General features: G+C 42.3%; 1 protein-coding gene across 5 annotated transcripts in view; it reads left to right on the forward strand.

Annotated features, from left to right (window-relative positions):
• The window catches only part of DENND2B (DENN domain containing 2B), a 142230-nt gene extending 120994 nt beyond the window's left edge, over positions 1–21236 (forward strand). For all 5 annotated transcript variants that reach the window (XM_081840386.1, XM_081840385.1, XM_081840388.1 and 2 more), the window contains 6 exons: positions 10782–10959; positions 13186–13227; positions 13722–13833; positions 18522–18761; positions 19148–19234; positions 20439–21236. In XM_081840386.1, the coding sequence (XP_081696512.1) occupies positions 10782–10959; positions 13186–13227; positions 13722–13833; positions 18522–18761; positions 19148–19234; positions 20439–20473 (694 nt within the window). In that variant the 3' untranslated portion in view covers positions 20474–21236. The remainder of the gene's footprint in view (positions 1–10781; positions 10960–13185; positions 13228–13721; positions 13834–18521; positions 18762–19147; positions 19235–20438) is intronic.
• The last annotated feature ends 314 nt before the right edge of the window (positions 21237–21550 follow it).

The raw sequence follows: 21550 nt of genomic DNA on the forward strand, positions 1-21550 counted from the left end.
TCACCCAAGAACTTCCCTGATGAAAATTAAATATAAGGCTGAAAATTAAATATAATGCTATGAGCATTGTGCTGCTCACTGCACAACCATTCATTAAAGCTAGTTGGGGATACTTCCAGTCATTCTGTCTCCCTTCTCATTAAAAAAAATGGAATTGACTTGAGGTTACACTTTTACTGAGTGCTTTCACATCATTTTATAAAGTAATAAACCTGTAATACTATGCTACGTGTTATGTGTTACCCTAAGCTAGGGATTCCCAAATTGAGGTCTACAGACTGAGCTTTATTCAGGTGGTTCACAGTGTGTCTGTGAAAACAGTTACAATTCTAATACAGTAAAATACAATATAAAAAACAAAGCAAGCAATAAAAATACAAGTGGAAATTATACAGCGCCTAGCACAGCCCATTCAATTGCTACAGCAGGCAGAAAAAAATATTAAATGGCATGCCAAGAACCCCAGCAATTTCCAAGTGGTCTGTGGAGAAAAACTTTTGGGAAGCACTGGCCTAAGGTGTGAAACTTGCGGACTCAGCTCCGCTAGTCAGTTATATCATTGTAACGCCATTGTAAAGATGCAACACCAGTTGGTGCTGTACAGCACAAAATTTGTCTATGTGATTTTCATAGGGTTCCTCCCCCCTTTTGTTATAAAGATCTAATTTATGACTTATTTATAGCTATCCTCTGAAGTTGAAGAAGTGAAAATGAATTGAATAGCTTCAGCACCACACATTTTTGCTTGCATGAACTGGTTCATTCTACGTAGAGGTGTGGTAATTGGGGGGGACGGGGACAACTCTTATTGAGAGCACTTCCACAAGGCAGTTGTGGACTTGGTGCTGCTTACACATGCAAGTTTTGTGCAGTGTTCACGTGTCATTCTCATCAAAACATTATCCCATTTTTTTTCTATTTAATATGGATTTACTGGTTCTACAAAAATTCTGATGTTAAAGAAAACTGGGCAAGATAGTCAATCCAGATTAAAAGAGGAAAAAATATGGAATAGCATTTGGGTGAGGACAACATCATGAGGATGTTGTGAAACATGTGCTGCATTGAGCTCACAATAAATGGCCCTGTGGAAGTGCTCTGTGTCCCATTAGTGCTTTTCCAAGGGTGTTTGAATTAGATTCACCAAGAGGAAAGAAGTATGCTCTCCCAGTGTAATAGATAGATGTATTGGTCAGGGAGAAATGCACATGCTTCTCTTTTCACTTTATGTCAGTGATGTGCACTCTAGTACTGTACTGGAAAGCAAAAGTGCAGAGAGCTAAATGAAACAGGGAGAAAAAGATAAATCATCGCAAAACGTATGTATGGGCATGAGGGCACTAATGCAGTGGAAGAAGAGGGAAAATGCCACCAGGCTATTTTAAAGGACTAGAGCAGGGGTCAGCAACCTTTTTCAGTTGTGGGCTGGTCCACTGTCCCTCAGACCTTGTGGGGGGCTGGACTATATTTTTTTTTGGGGGGGGATGAATGAATTCCTGTGCCCCACAAATAACCCAGAGATGCATTTTAAATAAAAGCACACATTCTACTCATGTAAAAACACCAGGCAGGCCCCACAAATAACCCAAGAGATGCTTTTAAAATAAAAGGACACATTCTACTCATGAAAAACACACTGATTCCTGGACCATCTGCTGGCTGGATTGAGAAGGCGATTGGGCCGCATCCAGCTCCCGGGTCTTAGGTTGCCTACCCCTGGACTAGGGTAATGCTCTCTGCTACAGTGGTCTGAAACCTTGGGGAGATACCACCAGTTAGCGTAGACAGTACTGAGCTAGATGGCTCAAGAGATAAGTCATGTATTTACCAGCTGCTACTGCTGAATGGTGATGAGAATGCTGCAATGTTCTACCTTCACAAAGGCAATTAAGATTCCATGCAGGCTGGTGACATCATTGGTTCACACCTGTGCAGCCACTGTGTTGGATTCTGGTCCCCTCATTTGTCATTACCTGGTTGCTGTTTGTGTGGGAATGCTTCACAAAATTCTTTTTGTTATACTTGTGTATTCTTCACAATACACTCTAGGTTGCAAAGAGCCAACAATTGTTTCATAAATTCCTCATAAATAATCTCATTATTGCTGGTGTCTTTGCAGATCAGTGATGAAAGTCTATACAGGACATTGTTAATAGTATATTTAACCCAGTAGAGAAGCTCTGTTACATGATGACAGAGAACCATAACAGAAATTTCAGAGATCATTATTATTATAGTGTGAAGTCTACAATTCCCACCAAGCATGACAGCACATTTGATTTTGCTAAATCCTTTGTGCACAATGCTCAACAAGATAAATCCTTATACATGACTCATGTCTTTTCAACGTGAAGTTTATGTTGGCTTACATTCATGGGGGGGGGGGATACTTAGTAGCAGGATAAAGGAGCTGAGAGTTTATTCTTTACATTGTAGCCATAGTTAAAACCGTTTTGTACAAGGGGATAGTTGATAATTGGCTGATGTGATGCGGAAAGTATGTACTTCCTCCTCACTCCATGCCCCCTACCCCAGCTTTATCATCCAGACCTTTGTGCTCTGCAGTTTGTCACATGAACCTCACTCCCTGCAATCAAGCCAGCATACCAGTTCATGTGAGACCACTTCAGCCTGCCCTGCAAGCATTCAGTTTTGCTCAAAATCATTTACTGAGGGAATCTTAGCATAGGGCTGGTTAAACTCCAGCAATGTTTCTGCTGGTGGTTGTATCAGGGCTTGTCCTCACTGGACTTTATCATGAGTTTGAGGCTGTTTGAGTCCAGAATTTATAGGTGTTGTTCACATGACGTTGCCCTCAACTGGAACCCATCCCACATATTTTGTTGAGTGAATTCGGATGCCCCCAATCCCCAGGCCATCCAAAAAGCAAAGCAAAATGCAGAGCAAATCTGCTGCTGTCTGACTGCCAGATGGGCTGCTGCTGTTTGCATTCTGTTTGGTTAAGGTGGCATGGAATGGGTGTGTGAACGCAGATGTTTCCTTGTTTGCAGAATGGAAGGAGGACTTTTTTCTACTTCCCCACTTCCAGCCACCCAGTGAAGATTGGGGAAAAGACCTGATTAAGAATATTAAGGCTGAGTGGGGATGAGGAGTTTTTGACAGCATAGAGCAGGGGTCGGCAACCTAAGGCCCATGGGCAACAAGCGGCCCATGGGGGTTGTTTAACTGGCCCATGGACCCCCGCCACCTGCTCAGTCGGCTCCTGTGCGCCACACTAAACCGGCGTGGAGCAGAGCGGGGACCGCCTTCTGCGATGCTGGCCAGCTTCCCATTGGCTGCAGAAAGCCCCTGCAGTCAATGGGAAGCTGTGCACGCCTCCTCCCCGCCAGAAGGAGCGTCGGAAATAGTGTTTGCGCATGCGTGCGCACTCCAGCCCACTGCGGTGTCTGTGGGACCATGAACTAACCCAAGCCACAAAAACTTTGCCGACACCTGGCATAGAGGTTTGTTTGTGGGGCCACCGTTGGAGCTCCAAATGCCCACACAAGCGGTTTGGGTCTCTTAGGACATCAAAATGGCTGTTCAGTTTGTGAAACAATGGATTGAATTTAGGATCATGACCTTTTTGTAGAACTGCCCTAAGTCTCAGTATAATGTAGCCAGGATCTTCAAGACCTTGGCCCGGCCAACACCTGGTATCCATACCCAGTATACAGTGACAATGGCCATAGCTTCTCCCCTGCCTGTATGAAAGATTGCATTTTTCATATATTCCTTGTTTCGTAAAAATCAAATGAACAAAAATCCTTAGAAAAACATATTGGCAGGGGATGCACAACTTTTTCCCAAAAAATTTTTTTTATTGCACTAGCCGAAGTCCATGGCAACATCCAAAGAAGGAAGATGAAAGAAAGAAAGAAAGAAAGAAAGAAAGAAAGAAAGAAAGAGCAGTTGCTACATACACTATATGCAGTAAAACCATGGTCTACTCCACCAAAATTTCTTATTACACAAAATAAAACATAATTGTCAAATTATGCAAATTAATTTGCATTGCAAATTAGATCTTAGAGTCCCCTTTGCAATTCACTGCTGGATGCAAAATTTGTAATCCACCAAGTGGAATGCAGCCCACCAACCGTGTTCATCAGGTCACCAGCAGCATGATAAAACTACCTGTTTTGCCCATCTAGGATTGTAGAAATAGTGAACTTGGTAAGCACTTAGGAGACCATGTGGCTGGCAGGCTGTAATGTGCAGATGTTGCCTGTCCAGATTATTGTGACTATTCAGCAAGGGAATAATTTAACTGCAACAAAACTCAGAAGTAGAGCCCTAATCAACAACACCCAGGATGATGAAGTGGCCTACAACACGTGCTTGCATTATATCCTGGGAGATATCGCATGACAATTAGTTGCTCTTAAAAATCCTTTTGTGTTGTGAAATATTCAGCTTTTCTTTCCTCTCCCACCCCGTATCTGAAACATTATCCATTAAATATCCCCCACTATCCTAGATTCCTGTAAATGCCGTCCCATCATCTTCTGCTGTGGTTTTCTCCTAATCTGTGCATTCAGTTCTTTGACTTTGAATATCACCATTGTCCCTGAATGCATGTGTTAGCATATTCTGTAACTTGGGGACTTTTCTCACGGTTACAGCTATTCACTCAGCATTTTTTAACTGACATTTTTTCTTTCATGGGTAGTAACAATGACTCATGCTCTTATTTTGATATTTTCAAGGGGAAGCATTTTTTTAACAAAATATGTATGGCATGTCATTTTTACAATTTGAGTACAGAAAGAAACAACAATGGGTCTCATGCTTCTAATCTGGTGTCCCATGGGACCAGAATTAGAAGTTAGACCTACAGTATGACTGCCTTAAGTTGAAACTGGACATAACTTCAGGGCACTGAACTGATGCTGACCATGGTTTTAAGTGGCTTGCGGATTATAGATCGCCTGAGCTGGCATCCCCTTTGGACTACAATTGTAAACAAATTCTTGCTCATTGCAAGGCCTTGAATTTTCATGTGAAAGACCCATACTTGAAGACCAATTGCATCCCTGGTGAGCCTACTTGGAAACCGCTTGTTTTCAACTGCAGTTCAAAATGTACTTGTGGTGAAGAAGCAGTGGGAGCAGTTCATCACAACCATAGACCATGATTTTATATCCCATCATTCAGCCCACTTTAGGAAGGCCTTTGGTGGTTTGCAAAATGGCAATTGGCATATAATGACCTGCTGAGAAGAGCCCTAGTTCAGCTTTTGGTGAGGACCCAAATTGAAAAAGTGGCCTGACAGTGAGTTGTAATGCACGCTGGCAGTTCAGGCTCCAACCACATCTCAGTTTGCGCATATAAATTGCACCACATCTGGGCTAGATGTTTATTGCCAGCATGACTATGCCAGCATGAGGCACCTGTAACACACACACACACACACACACACACACACACACCCTTCTTAACTGCCCCATGACTTCTATGCTTACAATATAAACAACCAAGTATAGCTAAGTATCATGATAAGTTAAATTGTCCAAGTTAATAGAGTTTCAAATGTCTCCAGTTTTATACACTACAAAAAGATCTTTGTTCTCTATTCAAAAAGACATTCAGTCCAGGTACTCACTACGAGATATGCTAAAGAGGCATACAAGCATACAAAGTTACAATTCAGCCTACCAGTCCTGTTTTTTTAATGATATGTGTAAAAGATGCTAATGCAGCAAGGTTATTTCCATAATCAACCAATAAGTAGAAGGAGAGGACTCTGCAGTTGGCAGCAATATTGGCTGGAGAACTGTTGCCAGGCTGTCTGTCTGGATGGCACAATCAACATAAAGGAATGTGCAGAACCTGTACAACAGAGTACCCTTTTCTTTTCTTGCTACTTTTTGGTTTAGTACTAAGTATTAGGCTAACCAGTTTGGAAGGCTCCCAGGCAGATGTGCCCAAAGAATACAAATCTTGGATTTGTACAAAACCATCTGCCAAGCTACTCAGATCTGAATATTCCAATCTAGCTTACCTATTTTCTTATCAAACCAAAAACAAAGAAAGCAACAGCATATCTTCTGGCAAGTTAAAGGCTCTCATATCTATTGTGTCGAACCTTTCATGAACCAAAATCCATTTCTCCATTCTTAAGCTCCAGCCTACAACAATTTATGCTGCAATAAATCTGTTGATCTCTAAGATGTAAATCTTTGTTCATTTTGTTGCAGTCGACTAATGCAACTACTCCTCTGGAAGTAAAAAAAGAAAATAAAAAAAGTTGTTATGTATGTATAAAACTGCCTTTGATCACATGTTTGCTACCCAGTTGTCTCACAGTGGCTCTGTGCATTGGACAATTCATTGGGGGGGGGGAGAATCTAGTGAAGTGGCCCAAAGCAAAAAGTTCCCCAAGCGTGGGAATTGCCCATGAGAGAGAGGATGTTGTTGCTGATTTACATCACAGCCCTGCCTTCAAGAGGAGGGCAGGTTACAAAAGGGCATTCTATAGAAAGCAAGGAGTATGTGCTGAACACTAAGGAATGTTTGTGTTCCTGCTTTTAGATTAACATGGTTCTCACTTTAGTTCCATTTGCTTATTGACTTGACCAGTTACACTTGAAACTTCCACAGTCATTAAAAGCGAGTTAAAGGATTATGCCTGGAAGCCTGTGAAGCATGCTCCACATTTTCTTTTCCTGAATCAGATGGTGGTGTTTTGTTTGTTTTTAAATCAAATACACTATTCAGCAAGATAAGAGTCAAGGCTAGCACATCACATGTTGGATAACAGTACTAGGAGGGAAATGTTTGCTAAGAAGGCAGCATTAATCTTTGTGTAGGTAGGCAAGGTCATGAAAGTCAGTTGCCTTCACCCGGAGCCCTGTGTGGTACCAAATCCATTTCAGTAGAGACGGATCTGCCTTTTTTACTAAAGCAGAGTGGGAAAATCCATTGGGCAAGGGTGTTCCCAGGTTATTGAGGGATTGCTAGATCTTACATTATATTTATTTATGGTATTTATTTTCCCCAAGGGACTCAAAGTGGTGTGTATGGATTTCCCCCTCCCCATTCCATCCTCGCAACATGACTGTTTTTGTTAAGAATATTCATCTACTACTTGTCAGTTCAAAACTGAACCACTCAGGGTGCTTAAAACATGTAACAAGGCTCAGAAGAACAAATTGAGAAGCTAACAAATGAGCAGGAGGAAAAAAAGAGCAAAACCAAAGGCTTGGGAAAGAAGAGGCCTGGCAAAATTAACAAAACGTGTAGGTCAAAGGCTGCCTAAACATAAATGTTTTCAGCAGGTGTTGAAATGCTACTGGAGAAGGAACCAAGTGGGTTCCCCAAAGCAGAGAATTCCAGAAAGTGGGTGTCACTACTGAGAAAGTCCTCACATGTGTCCCAGCCAGGTGTGCTTGGAATGGGAGTTGAGCATGCAAGAGCGCCTCTCCTGGTAACCTGATTCCAGGTTTAAAGGGCTTTAAAGCCAATAGCCGGCACTTTGGATTGTGTCTAGAAACACACAGGCTGCCACTGCAGCTGAGGTAATAAAGGAGTCACATGCTCTACCAACTGCACTTTGAGCTACCCGCAGATAGAGCGTCTTACAGTAGTGTAGTCAGGCCTGTGGAGAGACAGGCCCATCCCACTTGCCCCAGGCCTTGGAGGGCTAAGCTGGCTGGGGGTCCCTGCCAGGGACTGGCTGCTTTTTTGTTTGAGTTTATAACGTTATTCTATCAAGACTCCCACCTCAGGCCTCACAGCGGGCTTGTGTACAGAGACCAAGTCTGTCTTCTCCCAAAACAAGAGCAGTTGATACACCTGCCAGAGCTGGGCAAAAGCACTCTTGGACAACACCTGGGAATGCAGGAACAGGAGTACCCTCAAACCATGTCCCTGCTCTGCCAAGAGAAGTGCAACCTCATTCCACCCAGGCTTAACCTCTACTACCACTGAGCTAAGAGTCCTCCCATCCTGACCAAGAGCTGGATCAAATGACATTTTATCATTGCTAGATAACTAGTTGCTGGCATCTGTGCTGGAAACTGCACAAGATTCTGACAGGGCATTTCCCATCAGGAACTAGTAATAGTAGCTGTCCTCCCCACTACATTTCTCCACTGATTTCCCTTAAATACATTGGATCAGCACAGTTCTTATCTGGTTCATGAGCGCATGGCACACCAGTGCCTTTGTGGTCTGAAAAAGCACTATGATTGCTGGAGAAATCTGACATATGTGCCCCTAAGAGTTCTACTGTGACATTGCATAGTTTACAACCTAGCACACAGAAGCTTCTCTCCTGTCGGCACATAGCTCCAGTTGCTATTGCTGAGCAAATGGTTTTGTGTGGTCTTTTAGATCGTTTTTGCTTAGAGAGTTGGCAAACGAGTCTTCAAACAGAAGTTTGATGCCATCTAGGGTCTTGAAAAGGCCTTGCATGTCAATAAATAAATGGTTAATTGACCACACAGCATTTTCATGTAAAAACTCGTTTAGTGAATTCATAACTCTCTGAAATGAAAAGTATTCTTGTGGAAGAAAGCTTTGTGAGGGACTTTCTTCACAAACTTAAGGTGACAACACACTTGGAATTCAATCCAGACCATGACATTTGAGCTAACCTTCATCACAGTTAAAACTTGTTCAAGCATATTTGCTTAAACAAGTTTTAACTGTGGCTAAAAATTATCGTAAGTTGCTCAGATCTTGGCACGAGTGTTGCCGTCTTAACTTCGGGAAGAAAAAATCCCCACCCTCACCTCTGCACAAAGCACCACAAGTTAAAGTGGCGGTTCTTGAAATAAAAGACCTTTCCTTTTTTTGTTATCCTAAAGCAGATTGGACAAAAAAGCTATTTTATTGTAGCCTTCCAGAAGAAGACTGTACTGGGAAGGCACTCTGGGTAAAAGCATGTTGTTAGCAGGGGATTTCCAAAGAATGTGATAGCAAAGCATAGCAGTGAGGGCTTTTTTGAGTGCACAGAGGTTTCTGAAGTGCCTTTCATTGGAAAGTGCTCTGAAGATGGAGCATATCCTGCAGATGGAAGAACTTGAGAACAAATGAAACTGCCCTCAAAGTCAAGGGCAGCAGGAACTGTGGCTTTCCAGTTCTCAGACTGTGCTGTGCTGGTCAAGGACAAGGTGTTCTTCCATTGCTTACAGATGGTATGAAAAATGTAAGCAGGGATATACAGTATATGGATTTGTATGAAGAGGAGGCTAGTTGAATGGGGAAATAATGAAAATTGCTGCACAATTTGAAATAGAAAGCATCAGCCGTTAAGCTAATAAGAGCCTTGATTACCCACTGTTTATCCTTGGTAGGATTCCTTTGTCATCTGCATGACAGGCAATTCATGTATTAAGATGTATGGGCTGCTGCACTTCTGGAAGCACACACATCTCATTCTGAGGGAGATGTGCAATTTCTCCATCTACATGTTACGCTGGAAGTGAGGTTCATGCTTCTTTCCCCCTCATTTATGGGTAACATGTCCCACCAAGTCCAATGCTTTCTTCACTCCCAAACAACAACAAAATCCTATCAAGACTAGACAAAAAAATCCTATCATGGCTATCAGCTTAGTGACTGATTTAACCTATTCGGGATACTAATCAGTGTTAAATTTGAAAGCTTCAGACTATTTCCGTAGGATACCGTAATTTAATCCAGTAGGAAAACAATCATCCTGTCATTTACTAGAGCTGCCAACTTTGGCAGATTAGTTTCCGCTCGTAACAGGGAGGCTGGCGTACCATGTGGTAGCTAGAATCTTGTTCTCAAGTACTGATTTTGAATGGGTGCACTCCTTTACAGTGCCATATTAATCCAAAGCTGTGCTCAATACAGTAATTGTCTCATTGCTTTCCCCTGAAAAATGTTAAAGTGTATATGTAATTAATTGATTTACTTTTCAAAAACAAAATTTGTCCACTCTCTTATTGTTTGGCCAGCATTTTCTCTAGCTGAATCCGGATACACTATAAAGGATCCTGAACTCTAGTGAAAGAGATTCTTAAGAATATAGTATGCTATTAACGTGTTTCAGTGATATATTTTGAATGGTGCCCCCCTTTTTTCTTTTACTCTTTTGCTGTATTACTGATTAGGTTTATTAAATTTATACATTGTTTCCTGGTTAAAAGATAAGAAGTCCTGAAATAATTTGCAAGAAAAAATTAAAAATACAATAATGAAATCATATAAGCCTATTAGAAACAGATAAGCAGGACAATATATCATATCACTGGGGATATCCAATTGTCTGGGGAAACAATATCATTGTTGCCAGGGGTTATACTGTGGCAAGGTTTACACCAGGTGGGCTTCCATAAATTGATGACTGGTGATGACTTTTGACTAAGCAGGAAAGATTTGGATAATGTGCAAAGTCATCCTGAAGACCATTTTGTGGTGTGTGAATGTAGGGTGTTCTCTTTTCTTTGAGTGTGCATCCAGACAACTGGTTTATTGAACGTTCATCCAGACTTGTTTGCAGGGAGATTCAGTGACACCAGCTATTTAATGAGCACTCATTCTGATTTGTTTGTGGGGAGGTTAGATGACATTGCACATAAGCAAATGTTCTCCCATATTTTCCAGTGCATTTTCTGGTCCCTTTCCTTATCATAGAAAGTCACAGCTTTTGGGGAAGTGTACAGCCTGAATTTGCTGGTATGTGATTTAACCCCGTCTGAATATAGTGACAAACTGGAAGTGTCCCAACTTTTATTAAGAAGCAAGCAGAAAGTTTTGTTTGTTTGTTAAAGCACATGCTAATGTCCATTCCGTTTTGTCCTCAGCACCTTGTCCAGCTGCTCTCATGCGGTGGTGGCTTTGCTGTACCCCTTCTCCTGGCAACACACATTCATTCCAGTCCTGCCTTCTTCCATGATTGACATTGTCTGCTGCCCTACTCCATTTCTGGTTGGATTGCTTTCCAACTCACTGCCTAAATTAAAGGAGCTACCAGTAGAAGAGGTAGGAATGGAGTCTATAGTTCATTGTAAGTGAAATTCCCAGGAAAGAACTCTGCAATAGATTTAACAAACCTTTGTGCTTCAATCCTTACTTGCAACTGATGCCATTACCTCTCTGAAAGGTTTCCTCCTCATTGATGTGCAAGCTGTACTGCAGGGGTGGGGAACCATTTTCAGCCCATGGACCATATTCCCTTCTGGACAACCTTCTGAGGGCCACATGCCAGGGGTATGTAGGGCCAGAGGCAAAAGTGTGCCAAGCAGTGAATCTCACTTTTTCTAGTAGGCTAGTTTCCACATACACCACTCTATCCAGGTAAGCAAAAGACAAGATGAGAGTTCAAGGCTACATTTTAGGCAGGCAAAAACACTCATTGGGGTGCAAAGCAGGGCTGGTAGGGGGGATTGGCCTGGGAACAGGATGGTGCTACAGAGGCCGGATAGAGAGGCATAGAGGACACATTTGGCTATTGAGCTTGACGTTCCCCAATGCTGCTGGAGTGTGCATAACACTGAAATGCCAATTTTGGGATAGGTGATCTGAATTGCAACTCATTGATTTTGATAAGCTTATATTCTTACATCCTTATGAGGTGGATGTACTCATTTTTTACTTGTATTTCTGCCTGTAACACCTGCAAAAATGGACTATGGTAGAGAAACAGACCATTTTAAAAGAAGCAAGTTTGTCCAGGACAGATGTAGAATCTTAGTTCTATTTGGGCATTCTGCTCATATGCAAACCCTACAATTCAAGCAGTTGAGCATTCTAAGCTGTGCCATTGTGTCACTATTCCCGTCGTTTTCCAACTCATGAAGGATGGTCCTGTAGAGCAAGGGACCTCCTCTACTCATGGAAGCTCTTTGCACAATTCAGAATCCTCCACTTCACATAGTTGTACTCCCTGAGTTGGAAAGCGATGGGTGTAGCCCTCTCATTTCTACTCACCTTGCTCCCATGTGAGTTTTACATATGAGGAGCACACCTGAATCGAACTCTTATGACATATCTGGGTATTTTCTACCAAGTGCATGGGAGTGGAGAAGCAACTATCAATACATAGGCTCTTACCAATTACCATATCATGATTATTAAAATTGAGTGGTAAATTTACACAGACCATTCTAGGAAGGTATATTGGCAGCTTGTTGCTTAGGGAGCAATGTGGTCGAAGTGCTGTTGCCCACAACTATTCTGTTCTGAGCTGAATTCTGAGTTTATTCATTCTCCTTTACATACTTTCATCCATCATGAAATTAGATCAATGTGATAACTAATTTCCTGTGGTGCAAACATGAGAGCAGAGGATGAGGAAGATACTACATTGGTAATTGGCATCAGTCCAGAAAATATTAAGGACAACTGCATACCTGACGGTGTCATTGTTCTATTTCCATGGGTCGTGAAAGCAGGGGAAGAGGTGTTTTGATAGGGCTGATTCTGAGCCACTATTTGTGACATGTGCAAAGCAGGTTTCTTTGTTTCTTCTTCGTCTTCTCCTCCTCCTCCTCCTCTCAAATTTCTTATTATATTGCTGTTTATATATACAAGGGTAGCTTCATTCAGTATCAGAGAGTCATAAGAATTGCTTATGACTGTCTGGATCTGTTACTGTTCTGGTAATGTCTGAGTAAACGGAATGACATGGTTTCTTCCCATATAATAGGAACATAGGAAGGCCCATGTCATAGGAACTGAGGAAGCTGCCTTATACTGAGTCAGACCATTGGTCCATTTAGCTCAAGAGTTGGCCCATCCACCTGTCAAAGTTGGCTCACAAGGCTGATTGATCCTAATAAGGATCTGGCATTTGGAGCCAAAAATGTTCCCCACCCCTGGTTTATATGAATACCTTCTTAGATACTAGTGGAACTGTGTCTTCTTGAATAAAGGAAGGATCAAACAATCCCCATCAGCCCCAGCCAGTGTGCCAAATCATCAGGGATCATGAGAGTTTTAGTCCATAGCATATGGAGGGCACAGTGCTGATGTAAGACTCTCAGCTTAATTCTCATAGGAGTGGATGTTCAGTATACTACACACACCACAAGCTTGGGTTCCTGCTTTATACATTATTGGTGCATACCAAACACTCTGAAGCCACTGGATGGCACTAGAAGTTCAATTTGGTGGTCAAACTTGTATTTAGATCTCCCCTTTCTTGTAAAGACAATAACATGTCTCCAGGCACCACGATAAAACTTTTCTCTGTTGATTACCTTTTAGGCTTTGATGGTGAACCTTGGATCTGATCGTTTCATTAGACAGGTACTGTGTGTTTTTTATGTGTGCTGAAATATGCAAAACAACTTCATAGCCCATTAGAAAAACATAAATAGAGTTAACAGGCCGAGTTGTGAGGTTGTCCCATCAGTTAAGAATGAGAAAACATGGTGGGTGTGTCAACCTCACAATAAACAATAAACCTTCACCCAAAGGTCCCAGAGCAGAGATATACACAATCTAAGCCAAAATGAATCAATAACATTCAAACAGCATAAAACAAAATAAAAACTTCAATTACAAATAGAACAACCAACAACATAAATTCACATGTTCAATACACCTCATGTCTCCTCAAAAACCTGGGCAAGGTGCTGCAACATCACTGCCAAATCTGGCTTTGGCCTGCTTTCTCTTCTCAGTGTAAGAGTTTAATGCTTTATTTACAACATGGTGTGAAATATCAGATATGTTTCTCAGTTCTAAATCCTGAAAATGTTTGATTGGAAATAAGCCTGCTCATTGTTTTCCTCCTTCAGATGGATGATGAAGACACACTTTTGCCTAGGAAATTGCAAGCAGCTCTGGAGCAGGCTCTAGAGAGGAAGAGTGATTTAATAAACCAAGATTCAGACAGCGAATCAGATGAGGGTAAGAGAGGCTGGGAACAAGTCCTGTTTACAGTCGAATCTTTGTGGGATGGGGAATAATATGTTCTTGGAAGCTAAAGAGGGAAACAAGAATGTTGTATGTAAACTGATCAGCGAACTACAAAAATATATATTTTTCAACATTTAAAGGGTACTTCACAACACACCATTACATTCTCACACTGAATGTAACTGACCTGTAGAAAGGACTCTATGAATTGAAAACAGAGACGTTTTATGTACCACTGTTAACTATGAAAATCCTTTAAGAAAAACAACTTCAAAAAATGTACTTCACAACAGTAAACCATTCAGTATTTAACGATGGCACACATTTTTTTCCACAACACTGTCACGCATTGCTAACCGTTTGATTGACTATAGCCAGCTATTCTGGAGAGTGACTTCCATGACTGTTTTTCCTTTCTTTCTTTTGGTTTACTTATTGTGTTTGTAAGAATTTAATTACAAGCTTGGATGCTGTGCTATTCCCAATGGAAGCGAAACAGGAGCCACAGTTGGTTCAGAGCAGCTTGCTGTGTTGATCTGAGTCATTGTGACTTCCCTCGGAAAACAACTGATGCATCTGTGTTGAAGTGTTTGGTAGCCCTTAAAGAGACTTTAGAACTATTTTTATATTTCTTAGGTTCTGAATGGCTGAGTTCCACACGCTTGGCTTTGCAGAGCTCGATACTCATTTTGATTTGTTACATGAATGTCCGTGGGATTGTGCTACATGCATCCTTGCAAAAGTGCCTTGTCATTTAGCCTTTTTTTTTAAGGATACAAATGGCTTTTTAATCAATTTAATAATACTAGTTATCCTATGACTAGGGAAAGGGAAGAAAAGGTCTCTTACTTGTTTATTTACAAATTAAAGGGAGGACTTTAAATCAACTTAAAGTGTCCACGTTACAAGACAAGAGACATTCCAGTCAATTGGCTGACCTAGCCACATGAGATGGACAGATATTGATCTGAGCCTTTGGTTTATAGAAACTTGGCAGGAGCCTCTTGGTGTGCTTTGTACTTACTGGAGTCTGAGAGTGGCAACGATTCTGCCTTTGCTGCTGGCTGCTCCTTTCATACCAATGTTTGACCATTCCTTCACAGTTTCTTTCTTAGTTAAACAAAATAGTTTCTCCATGAGATTCAAAGGCATCCTCATTAAAGGGAAAAGGATCTTGCAAAGGCTGTTTGGAAACAAACTAATAATAATAATAATAATAATAATAATAATAATAATAATAATTTATTATTTGTACCCCGCCCATCTGGCTGGGTTTCCCCAGCCACTCTGGGCGGCTTCCAACAAAGATGAAAAATACACTAAAATGTCACATATTAAAAACTTCCCTGAACAGGGCTGCCTTCAGATGTCTTCTGAATGTCAGGTAGTTATTTATCGCTTTGACATCTGATGGGAGGGCGTTCCACAGGGCGGGCGCCACTACCGAGAAGGCCCTCTGCCTGGCTCCCTGTAACTTGGCCTCTCGCAGTGAGGGAACCGCCAGAAGGCCCTCGGAGCTGGACCTCAGTGTCCGGGCAGAACAATGGGGGAGGAGACGCTCCTTCAGATATACTGGACCGAGGCCGTTTAGGGCTTTAAAGGTCAGCATCAACACTTTGAATTGTGCTCGGAAACGTACTGGGAGCCAATGTAGGTCTTTCAAGACCGGTGTTATATGGTCTCGGCGGCCGCTCCCAGTCACCAGTCTAGCTGCCGCATTCTGGATTAGTTGCAGTTTCCGGGTCACCTTCAAAGGTAGCCCCACGTAGAGCGCATTGCAGTAGTCCAAGTGGGAGATAACCAGAGCATGCACCACTCTGGCAAGACAGTCTGCAGGCAGATAGGGTCTCAGCCTACGTACCAGATGGAGCTGGTAAACAGCTGCCCTGGACACAGATTTGACCTGTGCCTCCATGGACAGCTGTGAGTCCAAAATGACTCCCAGGCTGCGCACCTGGTCCTTCAGGGGCACAGTTACCCCATTCAGGACCAGGGAATCCTCCACACCTGCCCGCCTCCTGTCCCCCACAAACAGTACTTCTGTCTTGTCAGGATTCAACCTCAATCTGTTAGCCGCCATCCATCCTCCAACCGCCTCCAGACACTCACACAGAACCTTCACCGCCTTCACTGGTTCTGATTTAAAAGAGAGGTAGAGCTGGGTATCATCTGCATACTGATGAACACCCAGCCCAAACCTCCTGATGATCTCTCCCAGTGGATGCATGTAAATGTTGAAAAGCATGGTGGAGAGGACAGAACCCTGAGGCACCCCACAAGTGAGAGCCCAGGGCTCTGAACACTCATCCCCCAGCACCACTTTCTGAACACGGCCCAGGAGGAAAGAGCGGAACCACTGTATGACAGTGCCCCCAGCTCCCAGCCCCTCAAGACGGTCCAGAAGGATGTTATGGTCGATGGTATCAAACGCCGCTGAGAGATCCAGCAGAACTAGGAAACAGCTCTCACCTTTGTCCCTAGCCTGCCGGAGATCATCAACCAGTGCGACCAAGGAAGTTTCAGTCCCATGATGAGGCCTGAATCCCGACTGGAAGGGATCCAAATGGTCCGCTTCTTCCAGGCGTGCCTGGAGTTGTTCAGCAACCACACTCTCAATCACCTTGCCCAAGAATGGAAGATTTGAGACTGGGCGATAATTGGCCATCGTGGCCGCATCTAAAGATGGTTTTTTAAGAAGCGGTTTAATAACCGCCTCTTTCAGCGGGTCTGGGAAGGCTCCCTCACGGAGGAAAGCCTTCACCACCCCATGAAGCCCATCGCCCAGTCCTTCCCGGCTAGCTTTTATAAGCCAGGATGGGCAAGGATCCAGGAGACAGGTGGTTGGCGTCACTCGTCCTAGCAGCCTGTCCACATCCTCGGAGGTAACAGATTTGAATTGATCCTACACAGCCTAACTAGACAGGACTCTGGCACTCTCCCGCCCTGGCCCTGCTCCCATGGTGGAGTCTACTTCTTCCCGAATCTGAGCGATTTTATCTGCAAAAAACTTTGCAAAATCATTGCAGGAGATCATGTGGCCCGTACTGGGCCCCGATGTCGCAGGTGGTTCCAACTAAATTGTGAACCACCTGAAAAAGTCTCCTGCTGCTGTTTTCTGCAGATGCAATAGAGGCGGCGAAGAAAGTCTTCTTCGCCGTCGCTATCGCCACTTGGTAGGCTCGATGTTGAGCTCTAACCTGTGTCCGGTCAGATTCAGAATGAGTTATCCGCCACCAGCGCTCTAGCCGTCTCAACGATTGTTTCATTGCCCTCAGATCTGTGGAAAACCACAGGGCTGTCCGGGCTCCATGCAATCGGAGAGGGTGCTTCGGAGCCAAACAGTCAATAGCCCTGGTTAACTCCACATTCCAGAGGGCCACCAGGGAATCGGCTGAAAGGCCATCAGCATGGGATAAAGCATCCCCTACCACTCTCTGGAAACCATTTGGATCCATTAAGTGGTGGGGGCGGACCATCCGAATCAGTCCCACCTCCCTGCAGAGGGAATGGGTCGCAGAGAAGTCCAGTTGCACCAGGAAGTGATCTGACCATGGCACTTCTTTCATTTCGCTTTTACTTAGTGTCAGATCACCAACATCCATAGAGGTAAACACTAGGTCCAAGGCATGTCCGTGGCTATGGGTTGGGCCAGACTTATTCAGGGACAGCCCCATGGAGGCCATGCTTTCCACAAAGTCCCGAGCAGCCCCTTGTAAGGTCGTGTCAGCATGGATGTTAAAATCCCCTAGGACAACCAAGCTAGGTGTCTCCAGGAGAACATCCACCACAACCTGAAGCAGCTCGGGCAGGGAATCCTTGGTGCAGCAGGGAGGTCGGTACACCAAAAGGAATCCTGTACTGCCCCTATTGCCCAACCTCCAGAACATGCACTCGGAAAACTGGGTCTTCCCAACAGGACGCCTGGTGCAAACTAATGACTTAATAACACCTTTAAAAAAACAACAAAAAACCAATAAAACAATACAAACAAAAAACAGTAAAAATTACAAAAACGTGAAATCAAACAAATTCCCAGGCCCAATAAACATCCATTCCACCCCCACCCACCCCACATACAAAACATTCAAAAGAAAATTTTTAAAACATTTTAAAAGCACTCTGCACTTTGCACAAACATTTTGCTTGGCTCCTGGTATAATTGTGGTATATACTCTAAACCCATTGGTATTCTGATAAATGAGGAAAATGCCCAGAATATAATGTTTGAAGAACAAAGTGAAGGTCTTCAAAAAACCTGCTTCAGAAGACCCAACCAAGGATGAGTGAAACCTATTTGTTGGTATTCGTACAGCCTGTGGTTATGAGAATTGAGGAAACTAGCATGCTGTCTTTACGTCAAATGAATTTTAAATGTATATCAAATGATTTTGGGGGGTGGGAGTGATGCTTCTAGCTGCTGGACAGTCTCTTGGTGATGTCCTGTTGAATACAACATTTTTTCCCTTGCACTTGTTGGCTAATCTGTTGTACACCACTTAGACATTTTAAACAATAGTCTGATAATGAACATCCTATTCTAATATCCTAATAATGTTTATGTGCAATTACAGTGACAGGGAGCTGCAGGGACACACACAATGGTATTCAGGAGTTGGGGGAGGAGACATCTAGTTCATACTGTGTGGGTTCTATTATATACTGTTTCCTCTTTCTTGCAGAGTGTAATACTCTGAATGGATTAGTATCAGAAGTGTTCATCCGTTTCTTTGTGGAGACGATCGGACACTATTCCCTTTTCCTCACTCAAAATGAAAAGGCCGAGCGAGTCTTCCAAAGAGAGGCTTTCCGCAAATCTGTGGCTTCAAAGAGCATCCGCCGTTTCTTAGAGGTCTTTATGGAATCTCAGATGTTTGCTGGGTTTATCCAAGATAGAGAACTCCGAAAATGCAGGGCAAAAGGTAAGGCCTGTTCTCTCAACTGTGAGATGGCCTTTTCATTTATTAATGTATTGTAGTACTCATAACTTGCAACTTACAAGCATTTAACTTGTGTGCATTCAGCTTACACACTTGGCATTTATTTTTAAAGGGAGCAGGTGTCTAGGAAAAAAGGCTTTGGCAATCCCACCCACCATCTCCTAACAGGAGAAAGGCTGATGAATGCTGGGATGAATGAAGACATGGAACTTTTGAAAATAAGGCTATTGAGATACCCTTCAGAAAACAAATGGTGTGTGTGAGAGAGAGAGAGGGTCTCTGGCTGCCACAAAAGTAAGAGCACTAGGTCTTGATCCTCCTTTCTCTTGGAAAAAGACCAATATTTCTCTTTCATCCATTTCCCACAGGTCTCTTTGAACAGAGGGTTGAACAGTATTTGGAAGAGCTTCCAGACACTGAACAAAGTGGAGTAAATAAGTTTCTGCGAGGCCTTGGTAAGGAACTTAAAACAGAGGCTTTGAAATATTGAAGCATGTGCATCATGTTTAAAAAATGCTAAGAAAAGGCCCTATTATAAAGCACATTTTGTTCCTGGAGGCTTCTTCATTGTAGCATCTGGTAGATATTCAAGAGAAGGCAACATTTATTAACAAGTAATGGAAGAGCTTAGCTTCCGCAGAAAGTGCTGACCTATTTAACAGTCCTGGTAACATGCTTTGCTTCATGATCCAATGTGTACAACAACTGAAAATTCTTTAGAAGGGCCTCAGTTGATCAAATGAAATTATAAGGGGGGGAATTATGAGGGAGGAAACTATACATGTAGATGAAAAGCAGAAAAGGGTCAAGGACCTGCCCCCCAAACCCACACTTAAAATTGCAGTATCTTTATTTTTTTGAAAAAAATGGGACTTTGTTTCATTCATTCATTGCATATAACGTAAAGTTCATGTAATGTAAAGCTCATGCTTTTCAAAAGAATCAAGGGAGGGCAAAGATATAACAATATACTTTAACAATATGTCCTTAAATGGGATGTGGAGAGGAGGCTGTGGTGAGGACTTTAAAAAACAGAGACGGTAAGCTTGTCAACACAGTACAATTGTACAGTAGTGATAGGGAAGACATCATTCCTCTTTGTACACAGAAATTGTTACCTGTGCGCACACACTCCGAGTATGTGTCAGATAGTTCTCCTCTGCTAATTAATTTTATTATAATGTTTGAGCATGAAAATAAATTTTAAGATATACAGTGGTACCTCGGGTTAAGAACGTAATTCGTTCTGGAGGTCCGTTCTTAACCTGAAACTGTTCTTAACCTGAGGTACCACTTTAGCTAATGGGGCCTCCCGCTGCTGCTGCACCACTGGAGCACAATTTCTGTTCTCATCCTGAAGCAAAGTACTTAACCCGGGGTACTATTTCTGGGGTAGTGGAGTTTGTAACCTGAAGCGTCTATAACCCAAGGTACCACTGTAAAACGAGAGTGTTTCATCATTGTGTTTCATCTCATGTACATAAACCAGGATTGTGGTAGTAGTGAATGCTATGCTGCTTTTCTGAGACACCACCAAGATATAGATAGATTGCACTGTATGCTGTGACCTCTTTACCAAAAAGAAGTTGTGCTGTTTTGAATTCTTGATGGTTTAAAATGTATATTAATAACTATGATATCTCATTTGTGTTATTTCAGGAAATAAAATGAGGTTCCTTCACAAGAAGAATTAATTCATTTCTACTGAAATATGGATCCAAAGACTATTTATGATGCCGGCACAGATCACCACCTACATCTTTTTTTCCGATTCTGATGCTGGAGGGGACAAAATTAGCTGGTCACAAGTTTAAGTGACTGCAAATGATGTTTCACTGTGCATCAGCAATAATAATAATAATAATAATGCATTTGGATAGATATTTGTAAATGATGTGCTGTAAGCGTCCTTAACAAACAAAAATTGTCACGAGCACGGACAACTGTGGTAATATTTGTATATTCCTGAAAATAACAGGTGCTTCTTTCTTTAGTGCAAACTGAGTTATGCTTGGTGCAAACTGAATAGCTAATTATGTGCAGCCAACTGTCTCAGCGGAACCACTGACTTCATCAGATATTTGTGAGAGCTACATGGTGTACTGTGGAAGTGAATGAACTCCAGTGTGGGAATTTGGGGGTGGGGGTATATGAAAGAGGTCTGATTTTTTATATGACAGAGTTTATATTTTTCTCTAGTGTTTCTTCTAATTAATTTTTCAAGAAAAAGAATAACAAGTTATTCTGTAATAAGGTACTTGATTCACAATCACAGATTATCTGCTTTGTTTTAAATGATGGTCAGTAAATTATAATGTGTTCTGCACTATGATTGCTAAACATGGAGAAATCTCTGGCCTTTTGACACACAGGCTGCAAATGGTGAGGTACAGTCCATCTTTTTCTAATGTATGTATGATTTCTAATAAATTGTGTAAATACTTGTGTCAAATGCCATTCATTAGAATTCTTCTGATGTTGGCTGCTGCCTCAATACTAAATGAATAACTAGATTTAGTTTGAAGTTGTATAACTCGTGCTGTAAATCCCTTAGAACACAGTGGGATTCCCCCCCCCCCAAGTAGATATTCATAGGACTGGGCTTGACAGCCCAAAGTACAAAACCATTGTTTTAAACCTTGTTAGAAGCTAACCTCTGCATCTTGGCAAAGTAACAGTCAAACTAATAGAATTTACTAACTGCATCCTAAAAATCCTAGGCATTCCACTTGCAGAGTGGGACTTGTGCAACTCCTGAGGGCTGAGTGATT

This window comes from Podarcis erhardii (assembly GCF_964252035.2).
Source record: "Podarcis erhardii genome assembly, chromosome: 1".
Taxonomy (NCBI): Eukaryota; Metazoa; Chordata; class Lepidosauria; order Squamata; family Lacertidae; genus Podarcis; species Podarcis erhardii.